We start from the raw sequence: 12,913 nt of genomic DNA, 5'->3' as shown, positions 1-12,913 counted from the left end.
GAGCTAAATAATAAAATGTTTGTGATAATTTTTTAACACTTTAAAAGTGAGCTAAATAATGAAAAATATGTTAGTGAGATTTTTTAACATTTCATTTTACCCTTGGCGCCCAGAATAATGTGCCACTAAAGCATGAAATACTTTGTGTCATTTGGCTTTTGATTGCTGCGAGTTTTCAAATAATCTTTGTGCTTTTTTTTCTCACAACAGCAAGTGATCGCTGAAATGAACCGTCTGGGGATGCTGATAGATTTGGCTCATGTTTCTGTAGATGTGATGAATCAGGTGCTGGATTTGTCTAAAGCTCCAGTTATCTTCAGCCACTCCTCAGCTTACAGCATCTGTAACCACAAGAGAAACGTGCCGGACGATGTCCTCCGCAGAGTGGTGAGTAAACAAAAAGGCTGGAGCTGAAAATATTCCATAATCAACCAGAGGGAGAATGACGCACCTCTCAGGTGTTCCCAACTTTTCTTTTTATGTACAACACAATGAGGAGAAACATTATCAAACATTACYCAGCAGTTTAAAACAAAAATAAAATGATTTATGCACCAAGACCAACCAAAATGTCACTGGACTTAAGAATGGTGCAGCTTGAGGAATAATGGTAATTTGCAAATATATAAGCTGTTGCATACATGAATAAATAAACAAAAGTATAAAATAAAAAATATGATATGCAAATCAAAAAATAAGACGTTCCTAACTTTTCTTATTTATTAAGCAAACACTGCTGTATCGTGAGGATGTAAAGACTGAAAATAAATGAAAATGCACCAAAATTTCCTCTCCAAAAACTGACAAATTCTATTAAAATGACTAAATAATTAGGAAAATTTACAGAAAAGTGATATTTTTAATTTAAAAAACCGCCTTTTGCGTTTTGTTACAATACATTTTTCCCAGAAATAWTTCAGTATAATTGTCAAAAATGTGCAAAAACAACATTTTAATGTTAGTCTGAGAATGTTAGTAAAATTTTGAATTGGAAATTAAAGACCTTGATGAGTGCAACGTTGTTCCTTCTTTAATTTCAGAGTTCTGAATAAGATCATGTCTTGTTGAAAAATTATGGAGTTCTAGACGTTTTGGTCAAACCCTGGAAATAACTCATCATGTACCAGACATTACACTCGGAGTTGTTTTTTTCTTGAATTTCAGCTACAACCACATCCAGCTCATTATCTGCAAAAATTCACTGATTTATAGCCATTTTTGTGTTTTCAGTGCCAACAATTATTTAGTTGTGGAGCTACATTTGGTGATTATCATCAAAATCCATCCAGATATTTTGCTAACAGCTTTTGCTTTTCATGCTGTACATAAAAGCGGAACATTTTCACTGACATAAAAAGTTATAATGTGACTTCAGCTCATGTGGGTAAACAGCCTGACTGTAATAAAATGACAGATTTACTGAACATGAAATCTTCTCAGAAACACATCCAGCAGTTGCTATTGTTTTTTTTTTTTTTTTGTTTTTTTACTGGAGATAATAAAGAAATAAATCCTCTTTATGACATCATCAGGTTCAAGATAAAACCTCAGATAACAGCTCTTTTGATGGAAACTACTAGTCAGGAGTTGTCAAACCATAAAAACATAAAGCAAAATGAAACGATGAATGATGAAGCAGATTTGGGTTTTGCGTGGATTGTTGTTTGTCACATCCTCCTGAAGTGTCAGAGTTTTCTGTCCTATAAAGATGGAGATCAGGACATTGTGTTTCACCATCATGTTACTGTTTGTCTCTGCAGAACCAYACTGGAGGGATTGTGATGGTGAACTTCTACAACGAGTATGTGACCTGCGGCCCAGCGGCCAAACTCTCAGACGTTGCTGGTAAACGGGCGGTTTGTCCATAACAGCTGCTGTAAAGCTGGTTGAATAATAACTTTTTAAGATAAATTGGATGATATCCACCTAAACTAAACTTGTTTTCTTCCTGTTCTCAATGACAGATCACTTTGACCACATAAAGAAAGTGGGCGGAGCTGGGATTGTCGGTTTTGGTGGCGATTATGATGGAGTTACCAGGTGAGTTCTCAGAAGTCTGAAAACTTGTGATGCCGTAAAAACCCAATAAATTTTTAGATTTGTCAAGTAGTTACAGTAGTTAAGACTCTAAAGGTGCAAATTCCATATAACACTATAGATGATCTTTCAAATAAGAAAGAACGTGGGGCGYAGATAAGAACGTCTGCAGCACAGAGGAGCAGGCAGAGGAGGACAGGGAGGTGGCAAATTTATTTCTGAGACTCTGAAGCAAAGTTTTTAAATTTGTGTAATTTACAAAATGACATGTATGAGAATGACTGACTGAAAGTGGGGAAAAATGACAGAAGATTTCAAATTAATAACCATGGCGGCAGCTGGTGGGCCAAATCATAAGTTTGTTTGTTTGTTTTTATTTTCATTCTTTTTATTATTGTAAATACATTTTTATTTTTGAATGAAATACATTTTTAAATAAAAAACTAATTAAAAATGGCTTGGCAGTCCATGGGTGCCCCTGATGTAAACTAAGCTAAATGGACAACACCTAAAAGYTTAATTTTTCTACTTTTAGCTTTTAGCTAGTGCTTTGCTCATTTTAGCTTTTAGACAGTCTTTAGCTATTTTTAAGTTCTAGCTAATGTTTTGATAATTTTAGCTTTTAGACAGCCTTTTGTGACTTGTATTGTTTAGCTCACATTTTGCTACTTTTAGCTTTTAGCTAMTGRTTRGCTCATTTTAGCTTTTGGACAGCTTTTTGTGACTTGTATTGTTTAGCTAATGTTTTGCTACTTTTAGCCTTTAGCCAGTGCTTTGCTCATTTAATCCAATAAAGTTCATTGTGTCTATTATCTGATAAGTCTTAACTTGTATGTCTGAAGAGACATAAAATAACATAGTGTCTATTAACAAATAAAAGTTTAGATTTGCTCATTTTAGCTTTTAGACAGCCTTTTGTGACTTGTAATTTTGTTCTTTGTAATCAACCTTTTTTAAATCTTGTCCTTTCAGACTTCCTGTAGGGTTGGAGGACGTGTCCAAAGTTCCCAATCTGGTGGCAGAGCTTGTGAGGAGAGGATGGAGCGATGAGGAAGTTAAAGCTGSTCTTGGAAATAATCTGCTGCGGGTCATGGGTGAGGTGGAGAAGGTGAGYCATGAACACAAACCGTCAGGTTCTGTGGGACTTTCCGATGACTTGGAGAGCTGTGGAGAGCCATTTTTAAAGGAGACACATCATCCCTCCTTTTTTCACATTTATATCATTCAGTTGGGGTCAGTGCTTTTAGCTCACTTTTAGCTACTCAAATTTCAGCTCTGTACTTCAGATTTAAAAACATGTTGATTGTTTGTCCCAGCTAAGATAACTGCTAATGCTAATTTCACAAAAGGATGTAATTTAGCCATTTTTAAACACACACACACACACACACAGCATTCACCCTGCAACCACAGCGTCGGTGGTTCAAATCCCTACTTGAGCTCATACTGTTATTGATTAAAGTGATATGCACTGTTAAAAAAAACACAACACTTTTCAGTACTTAAGTGTTTTTGAAAACACATATTCCAGTACTTTTACTTTTATTGGAGTAATATTTGACCAGTAGGATCAGTTATTTGACTCAAGTAAGGAAACTGATTACTTTGTCCACCACTAATTCGGTCCCAGAACTGAATCCTTTCACCACACATGCCAGGCTTTAAGTTAATTTAGCAAACTATAAAAATAATTTGGACTCTAGTAGAGACTATAATGTTGCCATGCATTATGGGAAGTATGTATGCAATTTTCTCCCTCGATCCCACAAAGGACACCAGGATGGGGTGTCTTTGATGGACTGATTCTAAAGTTTTTTATACGACCCGAGTCCAACAGGTAATTTATGTATCTTATCTTAAATAAAAACAGAAATGTATTGTGACGATGTTGGTCCTGACTGCACGACTGACACGAAAAAGAAACAGATCAGTCAAATGTGATTAAAGATCAGATTTGTTTTATTGCTCAGCTCTAACAGCAGTCGATCATTAAAGACATGATGTGCTGTGTGTTTTTATTAAAGCTTGAACGTCTCTGTGCTTCAGGTTCGTGACAGTCTGAGTGGACAGCGCCCGGATGATAAGCCTATTCCAGAAAACGAGGTTGAGAATCCCTGCAGGACAAATGTCGATGGCTTAGTCTCCGGGGTCGTTCATTCAGTCAGTACATCTGTCCTCCTGCTGGCTGCTGCCCAGGCTTGTTTCACTCTAACAGCTCAATAAGACGCTCGTCACGTGCAACTACATTTATCTCTTGAGTAATAAAATCTAAAAAAAAAAACAATGTTTTTGTCAGTTTTGGTGAAAATGCACAACTCATCTTAAATTCAAAAAATAAAAACTCAAAAAGATGAACAAAATGGTATTTCTTCAAGTCTGAACTCATTTTTCTTGTTACGATCTGCAGCATAAAACTAAGACTGAATGCTCCGTTCAGCATTTTTAATAATAAAAATGTTTTTTAAAATCCTCCACAAAGCAGCAATGTCTGATAATCAGCCGCTACAGAGATCAGCTCAGGCTTCAGGCTCGTCTTAAAATCAAGACAAACAACCTTTAACAGAGAGCCACACAAAATGATCACAACCAGGTTGGTCCAGGACCCCACAAGAGTGATCCAACATGGACTAACTTCTTCAAAACACTACAAAGCAAACATTAAGATTCATCTCAGCCTCCAAAAGAAGCTGTCATGTTCACAAATATGCACCAGTAACTCCCCTCAGAGCTTCGCCTTCACTAAAATGTTGCCTGTCTTCGTGTTTGGCGCCATCTAGTGTCCAGAGTGAGGTATTACAACGTTGTAAATGGGGTGAAATTTGTTTAATTTTCACCTCTTTTTAAGCAGACAAAAATAAAAAGAACAGTAACACAAGTTTCTCTTAACAACTTAACATGAAGCACATTTGACTGTACAGAATAAACTGTTACACAAACATTTCAGTTCAGTTTTATCATTTAAAACACTGAAGGGTAACAAAACGTCAATATCAATATTAGAAAACGTGGACGCTGTAATGCGCAGTTCTTAATAAATACAGTGACTTATTTAGGTGTTAAACCATAATAATAAATGCTCCTGATTCAATGTTGACCTTTTTTCCCCACATTCTGAAGCTTGTTAAACTTATTTGACCTCATTTTAATTCTAAAATCTGAAACCAGAGCAGAGAAGTAACCTTAATAACATCTTTGTTTTTTATGTCAACACTTACCATCCCACACTTTAAGTGAAATATGCTTTAACGAGGTTCGTTAGTGGTTTAAGATATAACAAATATTGATTCATCATAATCAGAGAGCAGCTCGTCTGTGACACTGCTGATGAGGCACATGATGGTTTGAACACTTTTGTGGAAAGCTTATGAGCGGTTATTATCTTACCTGCTGTAGATAGCTCTCTTAATGATCTCAGTTTGGAGTTTGAGTCAGTCAGGTCAAAATAAAACTTCTTCTCCAAGCTGAGGTCGATCACAGAGCTATCCACAACAGGTAAGATATTCACTGTTGCTGATTCTTCAAAGGATCAAAATGATCGTTTTGATGAAAAGTGCGTGTTAAAAAACAAAACAAAGAGCTGCAGCCCCACTGATTTCACAAGAGGAGCAGGAAAACAAAAGGCTCCAGTTAAAAGAATCTGAATCCATAAGAGGAAAAGCAATGATTTTAGATGAGACAAATATGTTGGAGAAAATCAGCCGAGACATCGCTCCAAGGTGCACTAAATTCTAGCTTCAGTCTGGTTTTTGTTTTTTTATCAGAGTGAATGAGCTTTGAATAAAGCTGATCAGACTGTCTGAGGTAAGTTCAGAAGAAAAGTTTCAAGTCTGAGGAGTGTGGTTACGACAACACTTCTCTCTGCGTCTCGTTCTCCTGAGTGTTGCTGTCGAACAGCAGGGGGGAAGCAGCAGGAGCTGCGATCCTGTAAGGCAAATTATCTTTAGTCAACATCTTCCTGGTGGCGGAGACCAGGCGGGAGTAGTTGTCTGGGTTGTACTCGGACTTGGGGGGCCGCGTGCACAGCAGGGGCAGGTGGTCTCTGTCGGGGCGGGACAGGAAGAGAGGCGGGCGCCGCTGGCTCTCGCCCTCCTTCAGGGAGTCCGGCAGCGGTTTGCGTTTGCTCTCGGGCAGGAGCATGATGCAGAGCACGGAGAGGACGGCGAAGGAGGCGAAGACCACGTGGTGCAGGAAGTAGCCGCCGTTGTTCTGCAGCTCCATCAGGGAGGAGGCGGCCATGCCGACACAGCCGGCTGCTAACACCAGGCCGAGGCAGCCGCCGCTAACGCACCGAGGGAGAAAGAAAAGTTTATGAATGAAGCTTCAGACATTCAGGTGGATCTTAACAGAGTGGAGCGACATTACGGGTTATTCAGTCTTTCTGCAATGTTCCCGGCTCCTTCAGGGGGAAACAACCTAATAAAGCTAAAAAAAGATAAAATTTACATTTAAATATTTAATCGGAACACAGCCTTTGCTGTTGGTGCGCAGCATTTGTTATAAAGTCATCATCCTACAACAAAGGCAGCTGCTAACGCTGCTAACTGTGCTAATGCTACTGAAGATGCCATTTAAATTTTAAATTCAAAATGTGCAGCAGTTTAAAGTGCAGCATMGACGCCTGCTGCAACTGCAAGTTTGATGTGTTGTAGGGAAGCAATAGCAGAATTAGCAACATTAGCATCACTAGAGGCACTAGCAGCATTAGCAGGGTTAGCAGTGTTAGCAGCACTAACAGCATTAGCAGCACTAATAGCATTAACAGTGTTAACAGCATTAGCAGCACTAGCAGGGTTAGCANACTAACAGCATTAGCAGCACTAATAGCATTAACAGTGTTAACAGCATTAGCAGCACTAGCAGGGTTTGCAGTGTTAGCAGTACTAGCAGCATTAGCGGCACTAACAGCATTAGCAACACTAGCAGGGTTAGCACTGTTAGCAGCCTTAGCAGGGTTAGCACTTTTAGCAGCATTAGCAGCAGTAGGAACACAAGCAGCACTAGCAGCACTAGCAGTGTTAGCAGTGTTAGCCAGAAAACAGAAACAGTGTTTGAAGGAGGAAGCGGCGTGGCGTTGCTCCACTCTGTGCTAAGATCAGAACGCTGGACGCTCACCGGACCACAGTTGGCATCACCTCGGAGGCGAAGAAGGCGCTGAGCATGGCGAGCGCCTGAGAGAAGAGCAGACCCACCACAGAGAGCACCAACACCAGCCCGCCTCGAAGATCTGACAACACGAGACAAAGACAGGTTTCCACTTTGACACTTGTCATCAGCGAGAAAAAAAAAAAAAACGAAGCAGCGAACGTTTGGAGTTTTTGGACGCACACTGGGTGAGGGCCAGCAGCAGCAGCGACGACAGCCCGGTGATGATGGCAGACAGCAGAAGCATCCCGCGCCGACCGAAGTGATTGACGGACAGACAGATGAAGATGCAGGCCAGCGCTCCGGTTATCACTCGCAGGAAGTAGGTGAAGTAGAAGTTGGAGGAGTGATGGTGCAGGTTTCTGGTGAAACAGTACTGGATGCCTGTTCCGATGAAGCTAGAGGAGACATYTTGCTTTTATTAAAATGTCATCAGGCTCCTAAACTCACTTTAAACAACTTATCCATGTGCGTCACTGCGACTGTTATTGTTCACAAACTCTCCGGATAAAATGTATTTTGTCTTTCTTTCCCTTAAATATTTATTTGTGACATGTTTATAATATAAAGTAGGTGAAATATTGCGACGCCTCTTTTTATTTGGTCATGAATGTAAAATTCTCTGCAGGATTCAGAACAGAAAACTGAAACTCACAGAGTGAAGCTGAGGATGAGGCAGTTTTTCCAGATGACACGAGTCCGTCGCAGCTCCAGGACCGAGTAAAACCTCGGCTGGCAGTCTTCACTGTAAACTGAATCGATTTCTAAAAACATTAAAAAAAGAGAGAAGAAAGGATAATGTAGTATTTAAAGATAAACACGTCTAATTACAAGGTTCCTACAGGGTACTGCAAGTTAAATTTAAGACTTTTTAAGACCTCTTAAAGGCCACTTGAAATGAAATTTAAAACAAATATTATTTCATGTTTATTTTAACACAAAACAAATGTTACCAATTATTTTAATAAAACGTATTAACATTTTTAAGACCTCTGAAAGATCGATTTAAAGTTTCAGACATTTTAAGGCTAATTAAGGCCTTATATTAGACTGATGACTTTAATGCCTTTTAAGACTTTTTAGGGTAAATTGTGCAAACAATTTAAATCTCTTCAACTTAAATGATACTTTGGTTTATTATCACAATATTACGGGCAGGTATGTTTTTTTCTTCTTTTTGCCCCATTTTCACTCAATAACTGATTTACTTTTTTAAAAAAATAGATTTTATACAGCTTTTATGAATGAAATGATATAAATTAAATTAAATTAAAAAACTGTATAAAATAAATTTTATTCCACTCTGAATCATTATTTCCCTCTTATTAGCCTTTAACTTGTCAGCTAAAATCTCACCACACACTAAAAATAACCTGTTTTGTTGTTTTATTTCTAAAAAAATATCTAAATTTTACACACAGAGTATTGAAATGCCAAAAAGAAAACATCCTCCTGGTGACAAAAATAAATAAATAAAAAGGTTTTCAATTGGCCCTTAAATTAACCATCTATAAACAGGATGTCGCCCCCTGCTGGTCTAAAAAGAGAAAACTAAATCAAATCTTTTTAAAGTTTGCAGCACTTTTCAAACTCCCATGTCATAATTTAATACATTATCATGAGTCTGTTTGAGGAAAACAGATGTTTTTTAAGTATTATTTTAACTTTTAGCTCAGGTCAAATAAAGTCCACCACAGCAGCAAGATCTTAAAAATAAAATATTTATCAGAGCAGCTATAAATATCTCTAAAATGATAATAAAGAAATATTTTTGCAGTTTTCTAACTGAACCGGCAGGTTAGGAGCAAGTTTTGTGGATTTTTTATGTAAAAATCAATCAAATTCAAAACAGATTAGGCCTTCAGTCAAAATCTCATTTTATAATCCAGACTTTCTGGTTTTATTTCAATTTAAAACAATAGTTTATGCTTTAAATAAAATTCAGTCTGTGTGAGTTTAATTTTCCACAGTGATTAAAAAGCAGTTTGCTGGTGGCTCGTCAACACACTGGTTGGAGAGTTTGTACCTGACAGCAGGGTTTCCTCGGGGTACAGCTCGTCCTGCTGACACACGCCGTTTCTGGCGGCGAATTCCTGGAGGCTGCTCTTGGCCTGAGGGATCTGCTCTGTGGCCAGCAGCCAGCGAGGAGACTCGGGAAACACCGAGGCACAGCTGAGGAAATTTWWWAAAAAAATAACGTTTTGTGCTGCGGTAACAGATACGTTGGGGATGACTCTCAGCTACTACCACAGGAAATTTTACTGATTTATTCCCCGACTCACCACCAGTACGGAAGCAGCAGGAGCAGAGGAACGGTGACCACGGCCTGCAGAACCGGCCAATCGCTGCACAGGATGGCGACGCCCGGCAGCAGCAGCTCGGCGGACACGGCGAAGAAGCCGCCGACCATGGCGACCATGAGACGGTGAGGGGGGTCACACAGCTCCAGCCCTGAGACGAGAGACAAGAGACGAGTCAGGATGGAAGATCTGACTGTGGCTGTGCTAACTTTAGCTTTTAGCTGCAGTTCTGCTAAACTTCAGCTTGTTTTAATTATGAATAAATATTCCTCTGATTCGCGCCTCCTTCCTGTCAGGTGGGGTGTTTGAGGATGGGGGGGGGGGCACTTCCTGTTTCTGTCCCGGCCTTCGGTTCTGTCCTGTTATTGTTTTCAGCTCTTTGTGAATCTCAGTGTCATCACTCCACCCAACCAAACATCTGCCTGACGTCAATTTAAACACTTAAAAGAAATAATCTGGAATCAGGTTTCCAGAAARGTGGGAGTGCATAAAACATAAAAAAATAAATAAAATAAAAATAAAAATCAGATGGTAACCATTTTTACTCCTCAGAATGACTTCATCCTGCTCAAAAACAGTTTTTAGTTATTTTAAACAAAATAGTTCCTACATTTTTAAACTGCAACCAGATGTTGACCCCGTCCAACTCTGACCCCCCACAGGACCTCGTGGTGGAAAACAGTTTTATAACTTCTAGTCCTGGAATAAATACATGTCCACTTGTTCTGGTAAAGTAAATTATTCTGTTCTAAATAACTGAGATTCAAGAAAACATTTCTGCTAGAAAACACGAGACAGACAAGAAGAGAAAAGATAATATTACAATTCACAAGCTTCTACTCACTAGAAATTAGTTAAAATGTAATAAATAAATCACATTAGTTGTTATAAATATTATTATTAATAAGTCGCTGAAGCATAAACTGACTTTAAAGAGTTTCAGCTGTTTGCGTGTCCTCAAGCAGAGATAAGATAAGAAACAATTTGTTTCTGTCGGGACTCAACAGGGTTTTCTCTCATCTGTTTCTGATCAATAGTTCACACTCAGTGTGTGTGTGTGTGTGTGTGTGTGTGTGTGTGTGTGTGTGTGTGTGTGTGTGTGTGTGTGTGTGTGTGTGTGTGTGTGTGTGTCTCAGCCTGAAGGTTTTACTTTCTGCACGGCGTTCAAAGCATCCAAACTATGTGAGGATGAGACAGATGTAATTTCCCGCTCTGACATTTCTGCTCCTTTTCACGTAACGGACGGTTTGAAACAGTCCAGACACGGATCCCTGGAGCTCGAGCCGCAAATATGAAGCTCTGAGGAGTGAACGATGATTCCTGCTTAGAGATTAACTCTACGGTAATAAAAACCATGAACGCTGAGATTACATCGGGATTTTCCCTTAAATTTGACTCAGTTTTAACTGAATGTACAGTGAAGATCATGTGCCTCGTGTTTTCCACTGTCGGCCCTCTTAGTTTGGACCTTTTGCTGAGTTTTTTATTTGTTTTAAATAGTTTAAAAAGATAAATTACATAATAGTTAAAAAAATTAATTAGCACCTGACTGATTGATTGATTGGAGCAGAGGAATCAAAAGGTTCTTTCTCATTTATATTATAACAAATTTAGTTTTTATAATTAATAAATCCCAGCCGGTCGAGGCAGATGGCCGCCTGTCCTGAGCCTGCTGATCCTGATTCTGCTGGAGGTTTCTTCCGGTTAAAAAGCAGTTTTTCTCTCCACTGTCACTGATGTGCTGCTTAGGTTGGATGACTGTGATGAAATGATTCAAACTCAATCTGCTGCTTCTTTACATTTATAGTTTATTTTTGTGTACAGTGCCCTGAGACCCTGTTTGTTGTGGTGCTATATAAATAAACTGAATTTAATTAAATAATTATACATTTAGCACAAAACGTAAGGAATTATGAGTTTGGCAGATTCTTTCTTTGTAACAATGCTTCTTGGCAATAAACCTTATACGGTTGGAAAACCTGTTAATTTCTCTTTTAAATGGAGCCACATTTGTAAGGAACATGCATCTGTGGGGTGAGCAGCAGAGCTGAGCACATGGGTTGCCAAACATTTCATTTTGCTGTTATTGACTCTTGTTTTGAGCTTCTGGTGCCCCCAGCTGCTGCTAAAAAATAAGATTTATTTAAGGATCATTGTTACAAAGAAATAATCTATTAAACACATTTTTGTTTTACTTTTTGTGCAAAGTTTAGAAGAGTTGCAACTCTTTTCCAAGACAAACTTGCGCAGCTTAAAGTAAATCCTGGATGCTGAGGTTTTTAAACACTACATGCTAGGGATCAGGCTCGGCTACTACCACACCAAATATTAGCTCAATATGTGTTATTTATTTATTTATTTATTTAGCTGCAGCATCTCCACTTGTGAGTAGAAGTACATCAATCAATCAAGAACTATTCTCTATAACAAACACCCACCTTTTTTAATTTATGGTTAATAATTACTGCAGCACAGAAAAAATGCCAGTGTTAATTTAACACCCACAGTGTTAATTTAACACCCACAGTGTTAATTTAACACCCACAGTGTTAATTTAACACCCACAGTGTTAATTTAACACCCACAGTGTTAATTTAACACCCACAGTGTTAATTTAACACCCACAGTGTCTATATATGTCCACACTCTCTGGTGTTAAAATAACATATGTGAAAGTGTTAAATTTTAACACCCATTGTTCAATATTCAACAATACTGGGTGTCATATTTACATTTCAACAGTGTTGAAATAAAGTGTTAAAAGTAACACCAGTTATTATTATTAACAAAGGAAATTATGGTGTTAAARGGTTAACAGACACCACAAGGTGTCAATCCACCYTTTATCAGAGAGTGTAAATTTAACACTCAGAGTTTAAATCAAACTCTTTGTAGTGTTGCATCAACACTACTCAGTAGTTAATAGAAAACCATAATGGAGTCACTCTTCACACACCAGGAAGTACCTCTCACTCATGGTGTCGATTTATGGCCAGTAACACAAACTTAAACTTGAACAACTTGATCAAACTGAACAAGAAAACAAACCAAAACAATTAATTTTTACTCTCATGAACTTCTTCAATAGTCATAAATATACAAAAACATCATTTCTACAAGATTACCCAGCATTCCTTGCTGAGAAAATACTGGTGTGTCTGACATGAGGTGGAAGAGGGCGGGGCTTTTTCAGAATACTTCTTTCAACACTGCATGGTGTCATATAACAACACTGTTAAGTGTTATAGAACAGTATTTCCCAAAGTTGGGGTCGGGACCCAAAGTGGGGTCCTGAAACATCAAGGTGGGGTCCTGAAAAGATTTTCTGAATTGAGATTTTTGCCTTAGTTGTTACAAAGGAGTGAGGTTAGTGTATTTAAAATGGATAAATGTAGTATAAAACATATTGTTACTATGCCCATGTTTGGTTGACC

At 38.4% G+C, this 12,913-nt stretch overlaps 2 protein-coding genes across 2 annotated transcripts in view; one reads left to right on the top strand and one right to left on the bottom strand.

Annotated features, from left to right (window-relative positions):
- dpep1 (dipeptidase 1) overlaps positions 1-4,338 on the top strand; it is a 10,407-nt gene extending 6,069 nt beyond the window's left edge. Inside the window, exons 6-10 of the mRNA XM_014003083.1 lie at positions 211-387; positions 1,761-1,845; positions 1,965-2,040; positions 3,010-3,145; positions 4,084-4,338. Coding sequence (XP_013858537.1) covers positions 211-387; positions 1,761-1,845; positions 1,965-2,040; positions 3,010-3,145; positions 4,084-4,260 — 651 coding nt within the window. The 3' untranslated portion in view covers positions 4,261-4,338. The remainder of the gene's footprint in view (positions 1-210; positions 388-1,760; positions 1,846-1,964; positions 2,041-3,009; positions 3,146-4,083) is intronic.
- A 503-nt stretch (positions 4,339-4,841) lies between these two features.
- The window catches only part of slc22a31 (solute carrier family 22 member 31), a 14,646-nt gene continuing 6,574 nt past the window's right edge, over positions 4,842-12,913 (bottom strand). The window contains exons 4-9 of the mRNA XM_014003082.1: positions 9,462-9,630; positions 9,206-9,351; positions 7,835-7,943; positions 7,363-7,577; positions 7,150-7,261; positions 4,842-6,316 (exon numbers count right to left, since the gene is read on the bottom strand). Coding sequence (XP_013858536.1) covers positions 5,878-6,316; positions 7,150-7,261; positions 7,363-7,577; positions 7,835-7,943; positions 9,206-9,351; positions 9,462-9,630 — 1,190 coding nt within the window. The 3' untranslated portion in view covers positions 4,842-5,877. The remainder of the gene's footprint in view (positions 6,317-7,149; positions 7,262-7,362; positions 7,578-7,834; positions 7,944-9,205; positions 9,352-9,461; positions 9,631-12,913) is intronic.

The sequence above is a fragment of the Austrofundulus limnaeus genome, unplaced genomic scaffold, assembly GCF_001266775.1.
Source record: "Austrofundulus limnaeus strain Quisiro unplaced genomic scaffold, Austrofundulus_limnaeus-1.0 Scaffold16, whole genome shotgun sequence".
Lineage (NCBI taxonomy): Eukaryota > Metazoa > Chordata > Actinopteri > Cyprinodontiformes > Rivulidae > Austrofundulus > Austrofundulus limnaeus.
Note: the sequence above shows the minus strand (reverse complement) of the source record. Positions and strands in the feature narration are given on the sequence as shown.